General features: G+C 47.8%; 3 protein-coding genes and 1 long non-coding RNA gene across 4 annotated transcripts in view; 2 read left to right on the top strand and 2 right to left on the bottom strand.

Annotated features, from left to right (window-relative positions):
• LOC135811487 (early endosome antigen 1-like) overlaps positions 1-3,827 on the top strand; it is a 31,591-nt gene extending 27,764 nt beyond the window's left edge. Inside the window, exon 23 of the mRNA XM_065324728.1 lies at positions 3,322-3,827. Within this exon, the coding sequence (XP_065180800.1) occupies positions 3,322-3,456 (135 nt within the window). The 3' untranslated portion in view covers positions 3,457-3,827. The remainder of the gene's footprint in view (positions 1-3,321) is intronic.
• LOC135811479 (uncharacterized) lies at positions 187-3,072 on the bottom strand. Its single transcript, XR_010552606.1, has 2 exons — positions 2,752-3,072; positions 187-890 (listed from the first exon to the last, which is right to left on the bottom strand). It is a non-coding gene; the product is annotated as an uncharacterized LOC135811479 (long non-coding RNA).
• LOC135811498 (uncharacterized) lies at positions 3,489-11,641 on the bottom strand. The gene is made up of 12 exons (XM_065324739.1): positions 11,458-11,641; positions 11,275-11,369; positions 10,154-10,187; positions 9,506-9,537; positions 8,839-8,912; positions 8,030-8,055; positions 7,440-7,477; positions 6,998-7,063; positions 6,518-6,570; positions 5,585-5,662; positions 5,024-5,201; positions 3,489-4,256 (listed from the first exon to the last, which is right to left on the bottom strand). Exons 1-12 carry the CDS (start codon positions 11,597-11,599, stop codon positions 4,218-4,220), a joined length of 855 nt encoding a protein of 284 aa, XP_065180811.1. The 5' UTR covers positions 11,600-11,641; the 3' UTR covers positions 3,489-4,217.
• A 180-nt stretch (positions 11,642-11,821) lies between these two features.
• The window catches only part of LOC135811468 (probable ATP-dependent RNA helicase DHX35), a 29,741-nt gene continuing 25,919 nt past the window's right edge, over positions 11,822-15,643 (top strand). Inside the window, exons 1-2 of the mRNA XM_065324713.1 lie at positions 11,822-11,971; positions 12,595-12,728. Of these exons, the coding sequence (XP_065180785.1) occupies positions 11,941-11,971; positions 12,595-12,728 (165 nt within the window). The 5' untranslated portion in view covers positions 11,822-11,940. The remainder of the gene's footprint in view (positions 11,972-12,594; positions 12,729-15,643) is intronic.

Here is a 15,643-nt window from a genome sequence, read left to right as displayed (position 1 = left end):
CCACCCAAAAATATGGGAGATTTCTTGGATAACATACACACATAATACAGTGAATGGTATTGCAGTGGGCATCCGAAACGGTTGAACCAAACAAATATGGTATGATACCTAGAGGCTAGGCACACAAAAATCACTCAGGAATTGGACGCAAGTCCCGGGACCTTGGTGCGTCATTACACCCGGACATTGAATGTTTGCCGGCACACGGCTTTTGCTCCACCACTTCATACAAGTTTACGCACTCACTCAATTCGAAAGACTGGAACGAGACCAAACCGAATGTGACAACTAAGAGCGAGTTGTGCATTTGTTGGAACAACGTTCGGGCATTGCGAGAAGGATATCAGCAGGGTCCAACAATGGCAGCAACAGCACCAGGTGATTATGGAGTACCAAGGAGCTTGTATCATGCACATTACAGTGAGCAACAAGAGAAACCGTACTGTGGTACGTGAAATCAGAGCCTGGGCAGGATGATCGACACTGTACACTGTGCTACAGCGCCTCAATTGTGCGAGAGAAAACAAACAGACCAGCAAGCACAGATCATGAACTGGTACACAACATTGACAAAGCACAAACCGCACAGCAAAGTTACAGGGCATAGCCGAGCGTTTTGTTGCCAATGAATTGCTTGAGAAGGGAGCAGTGTTCCTTGTAACATTGCATGGAGTAAACGAGAACGCAGAGTCAGAACCAGGCGTAACAAGGCAAGACGGCTACTGTACAGGGGCAGGCTTGACGATCACTTGCATACTCGCAATTTTGGTACAACCAGGAAATTAGGCATCACGTCATACCGAAGTGGCTTCAACACGCTACATTGCATTCATAGCTGTACGGTGAACCTGTTACACGAGCTTCTGTGAAACATACAGCATGCCAATGACCTGCAAGCACCAACAAATGCAGCCGGTAAAACAAACGCAGCCGGTAAAACAAACGCTACATAACTGCCCAACATAAACTTGTACATGCTGATGAAAAGCAAGAATGTGCTTGATGTTGGAAGTTATGCTCGCATATTCAAAAACATGCATGGAAAAACATCAATGACATTGTTCACGAATACAACAGAAACATCATACAGGGAGAGTAAGTAATCCTTCCTCCGTTTTGTATACGCGCACGCGCGCGCGTGTGGTAGATAAATCCGTTTGGCATGACTTTCGATCGAGGTTGCGTTCACCGTAGAGATAGGTGAACTCGAAGCCAACACCTCTCACTTTCGCTCTACTGCCCCTTTGGGGCCGATGCGATCCTTGTGCTAAGTTGTGGTAGTGGCTCAACAGAACAGGACAGGTGTGTGTGTGTGTGCACACGCGCGGGTGCGCGCATGTGTGTGTGTGTGTGTGTGTGCGTGCGTGTGTATGTGTAAGTGTGGTTTCTGAACTTTTCTCACAATCGTATAAGTTTCAAATTTTCGTGAAAACCCAGCTACACTGTGACCGGTACAATCGCATGTCGTTTACTAGTATCGGGCGGTCAGTCACATGGCATGTCGGGTATCCAACAGCACCGCACTGACAGCTTATAGACCTTATATTTAGTATTTATAGTCCTACTTCAAGTAAATGTAGACAGTCAGCATCATGAAAGTTGCCATTACGTAGAGTTAAATACAAGCCAGTCTCTAGAGATGAGCACGACTGTCTCAGGGTAATACTAGTGATAAATACAGGTACTTCGAAGTACTGTCTTTTTTATCTGTTAAGTTAACACAAGATGGCTTTGTAGCTTCAGTCGTCCAGAATATTCATTTTATTCCGCGGTTGCCGCATAATCGACACGCAACTGTACTTGTGCAAATCTCCAAACGCTACGTAATTGGCCGACATTTACTTGTCCACGGTGATGAGAAGCACGGCTCCTAATTTTTAAATCATGAAAGGATTACATATGCAGGTACATGCATACAATGTGCACTATCCTGAAGTCGTGCGCAAATATTCAAAATCATTCACCGAACACAGAGAGGCGCACATACCGTAAAGTACCGCGAGAGCGCCCCACCTTGATTTTGCTGCGACAGATTTATATAATACAGCCAGGGAAAGGAAAATCGTGTGGCAGAGTGCAACGAAGTTCGTACGGTGTGAGCAACTTAGTGTACTAAGGTCACACTAAGCAGGTTTTTGTGTGGAGCTCGTGTCCGCTCGAAGGCACAGATTGTCTGCAGAACGTGCAATATGTGTACAAAAATCGTGTCGTATAACCTACAGACCGGAGACCACCCCCACAATACGACCCCGAAAGGACGAGATGGTGGGGCGCTCTGGCGGTACTTTACGGTACATGTAAATACGAAGGAACCACATGCGCAGCAAGGAGATTAGTCATTACTTTACTTATGAGTTGATGGATAGAAGTTTCCTTTCAGCTGACCATTACCACTCATGAAAGCAATAGTGAGTGCTGTTGTTCTGATTCACAGGTATATATTCGGCACTTAGCGCAATGTGTTTTCGAAGCTAGGCACACGATTTGCATGAGGAAATCATGCAAAGATGTGGCATAAGGCCCTACAAACATGACCTAGGTAAAGGGATGCTATTATTTGCATTTGCAGTACTTTGCCATAGGATAATTTGTGTATGATTGTGTTGATCAATTTCACATAATTTCACGACAGGTCATAGTTTATTTAGTGGGGTGTTGTGGGCCAAGGATCTACGACCATGTCTTTTGCATTTCGAACAAGTAGACACTTTCAACAATTCATACAAAAAATGCCTTCAGTGCAAAACATACCGTTCGGACACACCAGGCAGTCCTTTCCAGCCTTGATTTTCAAGTGCAGACGTATCCACGATGACCTTCGAGTGAACTGCGGCTTGGAACACTTTGAATACGAACCACACACTCAAACTAACTAGACCACCGCATAGCTAGTGTATTCACGGAGCCAAAGAAGTCTCCTTCTGCCCCCACAGGGTCTTGGTTAGTTCTCTAGAAGGGACGAGAGCCATACCTAAATTCAATAAATTCTCCAATTCCAAAAGCCTCAAATGAAGGCGTCTTGGTGACTTCGTTTCCCGCGGTTGCAAATAAAATCAGCCCTTGAGTACCCCTTGGCGCACGGACTGTGCTCCTGGGGCAGGGTTGACTTGATCCAAATCCGAAGGATCTGGATACGGATTCAACCAATCGATCACTAAAAAAACTGCAGATCCAGTGGATCTGGATCCGACCAAACAATCACGGCCTCAGATTAAGAAATCTTTCGTGTAGGAATACTTCTGGGTTTGCAATGGTGATGATAGACCAGCCAACAAAAAAACAATTATGTTGTACTTCTTGAAACTGTCCCCGTTGCTGCAGAGACTTCTCCAGCAGTTCACCGCCCTGGCTACATCATCACTGCGGTCACCACCGTCAGCCAACAGGAGTGACAGCAACGGCACGCTGGGATCGCTCGGCAGTCCGCGCTCCATACAGGACTCGTTCGCATCATGACCGAGCACACCCGACCGTATCAAGACTTTCAGTTGGCCATTCAGTTCTTGAGTTGTAAAAATACGAACCATTGAGCAGGGAGTAGGTATTTTACTACTCCTTCATTCAGAGCAATGATTCAGCGGACGGAGCACTATGCATGTACAGACGTACTAGAAGAAGATGGATGAGCACGGAAGCGAACTCAAAGTGATCGACACAAGCATTCGGAGAGGACAGTACAATTGACTCATGATGGCTCGTCCTAAAGCAATGCACGTGCTAATAGCAAATTTTACGGAATGAAGTTCACGGTTGGACTAAAATGTTGAGACTATAAAAGTATTATTATTGTATAGTCGATGCAGAAAGAATACAAGTGAAAGAAGAAATGACTGGTGACTGTGCTAAAGTGTGCTTGCGGAGAGGGTCCAGGTAGATGGCGTGCCTACAAAAAAGAATCCTCACTAATGATTGATAGAGCCTAGAAGGCTAGCCTAGGTACAGACAAGAATGATATGAGAGTAGTGTCATGTCAGTCGGAACAGACTGGGGGAAGCTCGCCGTAGCCTGTTCGAACGGCGCCATATCAAGTTTGCGAGCAGATACAGGATGCAGTTATACAACGCAGCAAAGGAAAATCTGGCTATGTACCTACACCACATAAAATGAAATGTGGGACGCAATGTTTTCGATTTAATTTTTATGAATTGATCGAGGGGCATGCGTAAATCTTTTGTGACTGGTTAGTTTGTGTGAAGCGAAGACTTGTGTGCCGCTGGCTATGCGTTCCGAGAGCTGAGCACCATTGTTAGGCGAGCCTGCATGCAGATGGGGAATGCACAAGCGGAAGCATCACAGAGCAGCACACCTGTTAGCAAGGACATCAGTACAACATGTGGTAGTAGAATCTCTTGCTTTCCAGTATACGGAGCTATTGCGTGTTTGTCATGACACGAGTACATGCACAGTACGTAACCAATAGTATGAAGCTGTGATCTCTTTTATTTGGGCTTGATGAACCGTCGTCATTACTTTGAAGTATATCATGCATATACATCCAGGCACTGTGACTGAGTGAGAATCAAACTCCATACTTTCCCTCTGGTTTGAAACTAACCTTGTTCAGAACTGAAGTTCGTGCACCTAGAATTTATTAGAGGTCGTGTCGGCACTTGAATGGATCAGGCGAAAACGGGTGTGCTGGTACGAGAGGTTATGGGTTTGAGTGAGTACAGGGTGTGATGCAGTTGACTAATGAGCAGCGCACCACACACACTGACCCGTAATGACAGTTGCATACTCTTGGTCAGGTTAGGAATCCACATCAAACAGTCGCTACTAACGAGCTCAGGGAGCTGGCGGTGATTGAAAGCCGCATCTAAACCAGCTGTGTCTTAGTGTAAAACTCTTGCCACTCTCATGAGACATATTTTCCACACTTGTGTGTTATTATCTCCTGATTTCTCATCATTGTGTTGCTTATGCCCGTAAAAGAGGATGTACGAGAGTGGAAAGCTACAATGTAGGAGACATGGACGTTACAGGGACATTACCCCCCCCCCCTTTGGCTAGAGCCCTGCATTACCTGAAGGTCACGACACTTCTCCATCATTGCATCATCTTCAACAATGTCCGGTATGCAGTCGGTGGCCACGTCGAGCAAGGACATGACGTCGTCGCGACTGTCTGGATTGACCGTGATCGTAACACCGCGCTTTGTCTTCGCCCGCGTCCGACCGGTGCCTTGTCGGAGACCGGGAAGTCTATCCAGAGATAGGAGATAGGAGAAAGAGAGAGATAGTGAGGGCACAAAGATATTGAAAGCCGGAAAACCATGGAACTCTGTGCAAGTACCTATGCCAACTGCCCAAACTAAGGGTGCTAGCAAAAACCAAGTTTGACGCAAGCATTCGGAAGTGTAAAAGCTACACCTGAAGGGTGCAACCGACTCAGGCCAGGCTCACATGTTGTTGCAGTGACGAGAAACTGACCACCGGCACACAGTTTGACCTCAGTAACAATATTGGATACTGTTTGAAATCGCCAAGAGAAACCATTTTAATGTGCCACAATGACGTCTGGAACTTGACAGCTTACAATTGCTACAACGTTCTAGCATGAACCAAGGGCCAAGTGCTCAGCTTACCGAGAGTCGAAAGCAGGAGTGGGCGCAGTAGGTGCCGGAGTGTCGCCGATGTCCAGCGTCGCTTGCCGCGTTGTCCTCCTAATCGGAAGGAAGAATACGAAAGACGCACAAGTACATGTACATAGGAATGCAATGTTGTGAAAATGAAGATTTTTCTTGACTCTTTGGCCGTGGCCGCCAGTAGAGACAGTGTGCACTGCTTTGTAAGCAGCTTCAGGAGCACATGTGAATGCTGGAGGTCAATCCGGCATCTTAGGAGAGAGTTGCACAGCAGAGCATCCGTTATCCAGACATCGTCTATCTGGAATGGCTGGGACACAGTCACACTGCTGGCATGTCCGTCAATGCATGCTAGAACTACTAGTACAGGATCATGATGGAGCATTTTTCCGATGATGAAACATTTTCACGTCCATGCACGAGTCCAAGAGTACATAACCCCCCCCAGAGTGTGCAACTCCCACATACCCTGCTGTCCCGACAGAATTTCAAGTTGACGTCATTATTTATGACGCAATGCTCCTTGCACCAGTGATTTACAACATGTGAACGGGTGTCAACGCATCACACGTTTTTCTTTGTAATAATTTGTACAGGATCGATCGGCTTCGGTCAACCACAGGTTCCGGATTCGTCTGATAATCCGTGTACAGTGCGCATTGCATCATCAAAATGACGTCAACTTGAAATTCTGTCGGGACAGCACCCATAGTGGAGTTGCACACTCTGGGGGGTTATGTACTCTTGACGAGTCATATACTGAATCCGAACATTTCCCTCATCCGAACAGACAAGCTGCATACATAATCTAGCGCAGTTGAGCATCGATTATCCGAACCCTTTCGCCTCTGAATGGCGTCTGCCGAGAAGGGTTCGGATAGTCAATGCTCTACTGTACTGGATTCTGTGTAGCGTGTGTGAACGAGTCTTTACCGTGTTGTCGTTGTTGCCCGATTGGTAGTTTCGGTCTCCGTGGCGACTCGTTTCTGAGCAGGAGAGACAGACACACGGGAAGAAAGTCATTCAGCACAGCAAAGGAAGGGATAAAGGCGGGTGGAGCTGCACCATGCATTTGTCCCGGAACCCTTTGGCTCATCTATGACATTATCTCACACGACATAATTGGTCCTGCTCAAATGCGTCTACTTTCTGTCATAAATTTCTCGGGGTCTCCTTATAACAAGCAGGAAAGCATGGTACTGGGAGCAGGGTCAGTAGACCAGGAGAGCATGGGCACCGCTTTGGTTCACCGATGACTTCACTATCTCACACGTCATGATCTTTTCCTGCTCAAACACGTAACTATTTGCTGTCATAAATTGCCCGGGGTCGACTTATAACAAACAGGAAAATACAGTACTGGGAGCAGGATCAGTATAACAGCAGAGCTTGGGCATTGGCACAGACACATACCCGCTTTGCTCTTGTCCTGCTCGTCTCCATTGGCGTTTCCATGGAGCTCGACACACCGCCGCCATCCTGGAGTTGCAGGAGATCACGCACAGCAGAACATTGTGCTCAAGAACATCTGCAGAACAGCATCCCACTAACATGTAGAAGTTGTCATAATTATGGAATTGAACCTTGTGTCTTTTGTTCGGCAATTCCACGCGTAAGCTTAGTTCTGAACGAATAGGGCTGTGCATACCAGCTGTGGTACATTCTTCATCTGCAGTATCTCCTACAGATACTGCTCACAATCCAATTGAATCCATGTACAAAAAGAAGCGTTCAGCACTACATTTGGCCTGCTATTGGAAGCATAACAGTAAAAATCAACTCTGATCGCCCCCTACTCGCAGTCAGTCAGCAGTGCCTTCCGTCTGTGGCACATTCTACATTGCTAGTGACTTACCACGCACGCGGGCGGTGCAGGCATTTGGCGATTGGTCACTGCAGAGTCACAATCCACACAAAGCACACCAGACTGAAATGAGACACAAGTAATCCAGAAGCGGATCACGCTGGATACAGACATCACGAGCAGCTACAGCTCCCAAGTAGGTCCATGGTCCATGGATAATAAACACACCATTCCTGGGACAGATTTTCTGCTGGACAAGCGAACATCCAGGGACCACTTTCGCAGTGTGCATGAATGGGACAAATCAGCTCCTGAAAATTATGCCGTTTGCTTATGGTCCTTGTAATCAATTTTTATGACTTCTTCATCTCCCAACTGGCTTCTTGACTGTGAATAACTGACAGCCAGGAGAAGGTAAGCAGCAGCATTCAGCCGTTGCAAAAAAGAAGAAGGTGTAATCAATGCACAATGCATGCAGAACTGTCAATTATTCGCAATAAAGAGATGGCTTGGGAGTCGGAGAAGTTATACATGTGTAGGTGCCTGCGTTGGAGTTTACGGTTAAAAAATGCATGCTGTCAACATTGGATTGAGAAGGCAGAGCTAAACTTTCAATCCTTGGATATTAAGTTACACCTTACCATCAGATAGTGGTTCATCTGTCAACCTGCAGTGGGGAAAAGACAGAGGAACACAGGATAAGTGTCATACAGAACATACCTAAAACAAGTGTCGATCCATGCCATTGCAAACCGTGGGAACGTGTTCTATTTTTCTGTTGGGTCCAATCCTTCGGAAGTAGTTGGCTCAAGTGCAGTATGGGCAGACGTGTATATACCGCCATATTGCCAGGTGTGTGTTCACCACCATATTACTCAACGTACAGTATTGATTGCAGATATACCGTAAAAGCCCGTGTATAGGCCCCGGGCGTATAGAATAGCAGCCTCGATTTCCTGGGCGTATACAAGGGCACGGGCGTTATTTTGGAACCAGGCGTATACTTGGAATAATAAAAAATAAATAAATTCGACGGGATTCGCGTACCGGGCAGGTCAAGAACAAGGAGTCGTACTACTCCCTGGTCAAGAAACACCTTTCCGCTTCCGTGGGACGCCGCCACCCCATGATCAGGCGTCAGATGCGGCTCCTAAACGGTGGGGGAGGATAGATCAGATCCACCAACCAGAGGCCAAAGGCCTCGATCCCATTTGCCACATCCATGTATACTTGGAATAGGGAGCAGTAAGTATTGGGTATCAGTACCTGTACATGTACTGGTGTTGCCGGTATACCTGGGCGTATACATGGGCATGGGCGCTATTTTGAAACAAAAGTGTTGACTTCCCCTGACCGGGCGTGTACACGGAGGGTGGGGGTAATTTCGAGTGGGCGTATACAGGGGCTTTTACGGTACATGGCATCATGAAAATCAGATACTGAAACATACCCAGATGCAGACGTTGACGATGTAGACTTAGTGATGGGCATCACGGGCTCAGCCACAGAGTTCTCCACATGAGCCTGCAGAGCAAGCCAGAATGCAAGAAACGCCATAATCACGCGCGCTCAAGAGTGCACAAGCATCCCGACATCTTTCCATTAGTGAAGCGCACATGGATGGCAAACACACACGCACACACATCACACAGAGACTGACATTAGAGAGGTTCCGGGGTACGATTTTCCGTGCCAAAATCCGTATGGGCGCTACGGATTTTTTCCAGGCGTGCTCCATACGATTTTTCGGCACGGAGAATCCGTGTGGACTGGCTTTCACACGAACCATGTTTCGTATGGAGATTTTGCGTCACCGGGTGCAGAAAGATTTTTCGTGTACAAATTCGGTACGAGAAACATCGATTTTCCGCGGGAAGTTTTGATTTCGGTACAAATTTTCAAAATAAAAAGGCATAGCGCGGGAATGTGACATGTTTGTGATCGTAACCTAGGCAATGACGGCAAACACATCAGTTCCGTACTCCGGAACATTTCACTGCTCGAAAACGACGTATAAAAAATCTGTAGCGCCTCTACGGATTTTGCCACGAAAAATCGTACTCCGGAACTTCCCTAATGCTATTGAAACACAGTGTGTGTGTTCCTGCCCACTGTACCTTAGCAGCTGCATCGACGTCACCGCCAAAAGCTAAACAACGAAAACGCAAACACAGTAAACAGCATGAGTTAGCAACATGCCGGTGGTATTAGAAGCAATCCCTTCGAAATAGTCTGAAGAAGGGCTGAGGCTTCCTGCAGCTTCATCTCTGAAAGGAATTCCGGTGGACACACCTATTCCCATAGCGCTGCACATCCGAACCAGTTCCGTTAATCGACAACGTTTCGGCACTTGGCCATCGTCGGGTAATAAGACCATCAGAGACTAATAAGACCCTTCGAAATACCAATGGGAAGGGTACTACTACTAACCAAGTAAAAACAGTAGTGACAACAGTTCAGTACAGTGGCAGCATGGGGAATTATTGGGGATGCAATGCGGAATTTAAGTGCTGATGGTACTGTAAAACATGTAATTTTCGGTGTAACTTTCATTTCGGTGATTTCGGTGGAGACGCCAGGCACCCAAATTTAAATTACACCTAAAAGGGACTAAGGAATTCACTGTATGTGAAGGGAACGCTGGTCACCTAATTCTAAATTACACCTGAAACCTGGCAGGTCCCTGGCACCGAAATTGTAATGCACCTAAAATTACATGTTTTACAGTATTGTTCGGTAAAACCATTCACAATCATACCACTCACCAACAAACTCAGCGACGGTCATTTTCTGAACAAACTGCAACATGACAAGAACAAAACAGAAGAACATACATAGTTAGCAATCGGCAAAATCTACTGTGATTGTGAAGTAGCCAGCCAGGGCATAACCAATGATATGTCTGCTGAGGCACACTCCTGGCGACTGTGCAGTATCCTGAATCGGAATGTGATGTCTATTTGCTGCCAATACAGCAAGAGCGGACACAGCAAATTCCGCGAGCAGGTTCTACGGCGTATACTTTGTGAGCTCAACCATGTTATGTATTGTGTTCATTGCTGTACAGGTGGGATTGTATGCTTCCAGGTGTAGGTGATTCCCCTGAAACCCTGGGTAGATCTACCACGGTCAGAACACTAGGCTGGATCGATGCCCACTGCCAACTCCGGAGGGGAGTGTTACAGCCATGCCGGTCCAGACGAGTGGAACTGTAAAAATGTTGTTGTGAATGCCCAGTTTCAGGACAGCGACCCCTGTATGTTCGCTACAACTATCACGGCTATGGCTTGAGCATAGCATGCGTATCTTCCCTCTGCATATCCCGTGCACAAACCAAGTCAAGCTAAGCATGCCTGACCTTGACTGAGAGATACAGGTTGCAACAACTGCAGTAGGTTGTGAGCTGATTCACAACGCGAATATGTACGCTATGGTTTGTGTTGCAGTCTCAGATCCGGTGGAACCGGTCTGGTTGGCCAGGCCATGGCCGGACCAACTTTTTGGCCACCAACGTGTGTTTACTGCTGAGGAGGTCATGTGTATACCCTCCATATCATACACAAACTGTATGAAAGGCTAGGGTATGGCCGGACCAATCAAAAGCTGGTTCCGTTTATCCTGGGTCTCATGGCCAAGCAGACAGCGATCAGCAGATGACAAACAGTATCCCACATCTGCTGTATCCTCAGCGGAGTATTCACCACTGCGGCGTACCCCATACCATTGATATAACCTCCCACACTATGTTAACACTAGGAAAGTTGTGATGACCCATGATGTCACAGCTCCGGCATACCTGATGTCATGCTCAGGTGCATTGCAAATACTGTACAAGTACATTGTATGAAGCAGTTTCCCCAAAGAAGCAATCAAGTGATCAACCAACCGATGGAAGGGAAATTAGGGTAGTCCGATGGGCAGCTTTCAGTGATTTGGTCAACTCCTTTAGCTCCTTCTCCAGCTTCTTCTCCCGTACTTTCACTACATAGGGAACAAGCAACGTCATGATACAGCACTGACGTAAGTCGCTAAAATCGTTACTGTGGCTATCCAGTGAGGTGTCACTCACGCTCTTGTTCGAATTCCTCTTTATAGATGGCAATGGCCTCTGCCCTGTCATCCTTATCCTGCTTCGCCTCATCGTTGCTGGGCTCGCCGATCTTCGGCGCTGCCTTTCGGGAAGGAGCGGCCCTAGTTTTTCTCTTCGGCATTTTCACTCCTCTTACTCAAACAATGCCATCAACTCAAGCCCATTTTGGGATTTTCAAACTACCCGCCAGCAACGATTTTTGACGCGAGCATGCGCATAAAACTTGCGAATGGCGCGAATAATTACGACATAATGACGTAATGCCAGTTTAGCAAGTCGCGGCGGCGGCGCGGCGCCGTCCAAATAATACAAAAAATGGCAATATCAATGCGATGCATGCAGTGAATACTCTCCTAAATGACCTAAATGTATTATCAGATTCTCTAGTCAGTCGAATCAATGGATTGTTAGTTCTCTGCTGCATGTCTTCGGTACTATTCTACGTACATGTAGTGATCATCCATGTCTCTGAAGCCTCGGTTTTGGAAGCCAGGTGAGTATTTTCTTGGGTGGTTTTCTGTCATTTTTTCGAGACAAGTTTTGTCAGGCCTTATGCATACACAGTACCTGAATCCTCATGTTTGTAAATGGCTCAAACCTGGATATGGGCACATACTAATATCTTACGCAATAGAGATCACTTTCACATTTTAATTTTTTCATTGTAGAACTCGGAAACAAGAGGCTGAAAAAGAGAGACTTGAAAACAACAGCAATACAGTATAAAATTAATTATGGATACATTATACATGTACAATGTGCAATGCGTTTCAGTAATTGACAGACTACAATGTAGTTTGCTGAATGGTTGTACTGCATGTGGCTATTATTTTAAACTCAATATACTTCATGTAGTTTGGAGGAGTATAGCGTACTGCATTGAGCCCAAATGATTGATCGCCGAGCCGACTGGTGGAAGTATTGCACTTTATAGCTTATGGCAACGGATTGAGGAAGCGTACATCGAAGTGCGGTCCTGCAGATCACAGGCACGTCTTTATGTGGGTCACTTGGGATTTTGTTTATGCGAAAGGAGGAAGTTGCAACAGATCCATGACTGGTGTGCGTGTGTGCGTGTGTGTGTGTGGGTGTGGGTGTGTGTTTATGTGTTGCTAGGTACCGATGGCCCTCAGAGCAATCTACAGTTTGAGCGAACGACCGACGAGGATGTAGCGAAGCAGTCTGTCATCTACAACCCCAATCATGCATTGTCAATCACACAGCAACGCCAGCGTCTGCCGATTTTCAAGGTTGGTGGCAAGTAATTAGTGTGTAATTGGCTGTGTAGTGTATGTGTAGTTGCATGACATCATTATTGTGTGTACACCAGTCCGCATGCGCGGTCTCTGAATCTGCATAACTTCTAGTGGAGCGGTGTTCTTTTCCCGCGCTTTGCTTGCTTACGGACTGTTCTTCCAGATGTACTTGTAATGGTAGTTTTCTCCGACCCTGTGATTGTGCTTTGCTGAACCCGATATAACAAGTGGCGACGAAGATCGGATCATGGCGCTGCTCGGAAACCTGGGCCCCTTCACATCTACGGATGCTGATGACTGGGAGTCTTATCTGGCCAGGCTGGATCAATTCTACAAAGCGAATAAAATTGAGGACGGGCGGAAGAAATCTGTATTCTTGACAGTTGTAGGAGAAAGTGTTTTCAGGTTGCTAGTGACGCTGATCGCACCAGCAACACTGGATGACAAGTCCCTCTCAGAGCTGCGACAGACTCTGACTGCACACTTCTCCCCTAAGCGTCTGACAATTGCGGAACGCTACAAATTTTGGAGCCGCAGCCAGCAGGCAAGTGAGAGTTATCATGACTATGCCGCTGAGCTACGACGTTTGGCAAAGACCTGTGACTTCGGCAATGGTCTGGAAGATGCCATCCGCGACAGGTTCGTCTGTGGCATACGAGACGCTGTCGTTTGTAAAAAATTGCTGACCATCGATGCCCTCACTTTGGAGACTGCTCTGAAAACGGCTGCAGCTCAGGAGGTGGTCGATCGCGAGGCTGCGCGCTTGATGGCCGCGGGTAGATCTACCTCCGAGTCCAGCGATGTCCATGCCGTTTGGCACAAGAGACAGCCACCTGCACCTAGACAGCGAGGCAAGTCCGGAGCCAGCGCTAGCAGCACTACTGACGGGGCTGCGCCTTGTTATCGCTGTGGCAATAAGGACCATGCTCCTTCACAGTGTCGCTTCAAGGCTTCCGAGTGCCACTACTGCCACAAGCGTGGGCACCTCGAGAAGGTGTGTCGTACGAAAAAGGGCGACCAACACCAAACCAATTTTGTATGTGAGGAGCATGAAGTTGGTGATGTGTACTCCGTAGAGTCCCGTCCCAAGCTAACTGTGAATGTGATGTTAGACGGGGTGGAAACGACAATGGTGCTCGACACTGGAGCTGCAGTGAGCCTTATGTCACGTGAGACGTGGGACCGTACCAGTGACAAACAACTCGAACCGGCTAACATCAAGCTGCGCTCGTACACAGGTGATGAAATCAATGTGTTGGGTCAAACCACAGTGGAGGTATGCTATGATGGCCGTACAACGCCATTGCCACTGCTCATTGTTGAAGGCGAGGGTGCTACACTGCTCGGAAGAAATTGGTTGCCGCACGTCCGACTCGACTGGTCATCCGTGTTTGGGGTTGACGAACCTACGGATGGACCCGATTTGGAGCGGATAGTTGCTGACAATGCGACCTTGTTTGACGGCCTCGTTGGTGAGCTGCGAACAGGCGCATCTACCTTGCATCTGAAAGAGGACGCACGACCGGTATTCAGGCGTCCCTATTCAGTGCCGTTAGCTGTCAAGCCCTTGGTTGAGGAGCAGCTCAGGAAGATGGAGCAGCAGCACATTATAGAGCCTGTCAAGCACAGCGAGTGGGCAACACCAGTAGTGGCTGTTCCAAAGCCTGATGGCTCAGTTCGTCTCTGCGGTGACTACAAGGTCACTGTGAATCCCCAACTACGAGTGGACCAGTACCCACTGCCGACAGCGCAGGACATCTTCAGCTCCCTGAATGGCTGCAAATATTTTGCGAAGCTGGATTTGTCGCAGGCGTATCTGCAAGTGCCGTTGGATGAGGCGTCCCAGAAGATGACTACCATCAACACGCACAAGGGCCTGTACCAGTTCAATCGTCTGCCCTACGGTGTTGCATCGGCTCCAGCGGTGTTCCAAGGAATCATGGACAAGCTCCTGGTTGGCTTGGAAGGCGTGTCCAAGTACCTGGACGACATCCTGATTGCTGCACCCACTCGCAGACTACTGCTGGAACGTCTGAACACGGTGTTGTCGATTCTGTTGCAAGCTGGTCTGAAGCTAAAGAAATCGAAATGCATGTTCTTCTCCGACTCAGTCCAGTACCTCGGCTTCAAAATTGACGCGTCGGGTCTACACGCCACCGATGAGAAAGTGCAAGCGGTTCAGAACGCACGTGCACCGACGAATGTCACGGAGCTCAAGTCATTCTTGGGTCTGGTGAATTATTATGGCCAGTTCATTGAGAACCTGGCTTCGCTCGCACAGCCTCTCTACGATCTCCAGAAGCGTAACACCGTCTGGAAATGGCAAGCGCCACAGCAGCAAGCCTTCAGAGCTTTGAAGTCAGCTCTGAGTGCACCACCAGTTCTAGTTCATTATAGCCCTTCGCTACCGCTACGTCTGACCTGCGATGCATCAGGCACAGGAATTGGCGCTGTCTTGTCCCATGTGATGCCGGAAGGGCAGGAGCAACCAATCGCATACGCCAGCCGCTCTTTGACAACCAGCGAGCGCAATTATAGCCAACTGGAACGAGAAGCGCTTGCTATCGTGTTCGGTGTCACCAAGTTCCACTTGTACCTCTATGGACGGCACTTCAACCTGGTGACCGACAACCGCCCTCTTGCCGTAATCTTCGGTCCAAAGAGAGGCATCCCCTCAATCGCAGCCATGCGGTTGCAGCGTTGGGCTGTAACACTATCAGCGTATCAATACGATGTGATGGTAAAGACGACTGAAGCCAACGCCAACGCTGATTACCTGTCACGCATGTCGCTTGATTCGCATAGCGTTGATGTGTGTGAGGTGTCTGAGATTCTGACGACTCACCAGGATCAGCTGCCAGTCCTCGCAGCAGACATCAGTGCAGAGACGGCCAAGGACATCGTGCTCA

This window comes from Sycon ciliatum, chromosome 1, assembly GCF_964019385.1.
Source record: "Sycon ciliatum chromosome 1, ocSycCili1.1, whole genome shotgun sequence".
NCBI lineage: Eukaryota > Metazoa > Porifera > Calcarea > Leucosolenida > Sycettidae > Sycon > Sycon ciliatum.
The sequence above is the reverse complement of the archived record's forward strand: the minus strand, read 5'-3'. Positions and strand labels throughout refer to the sequence as shown.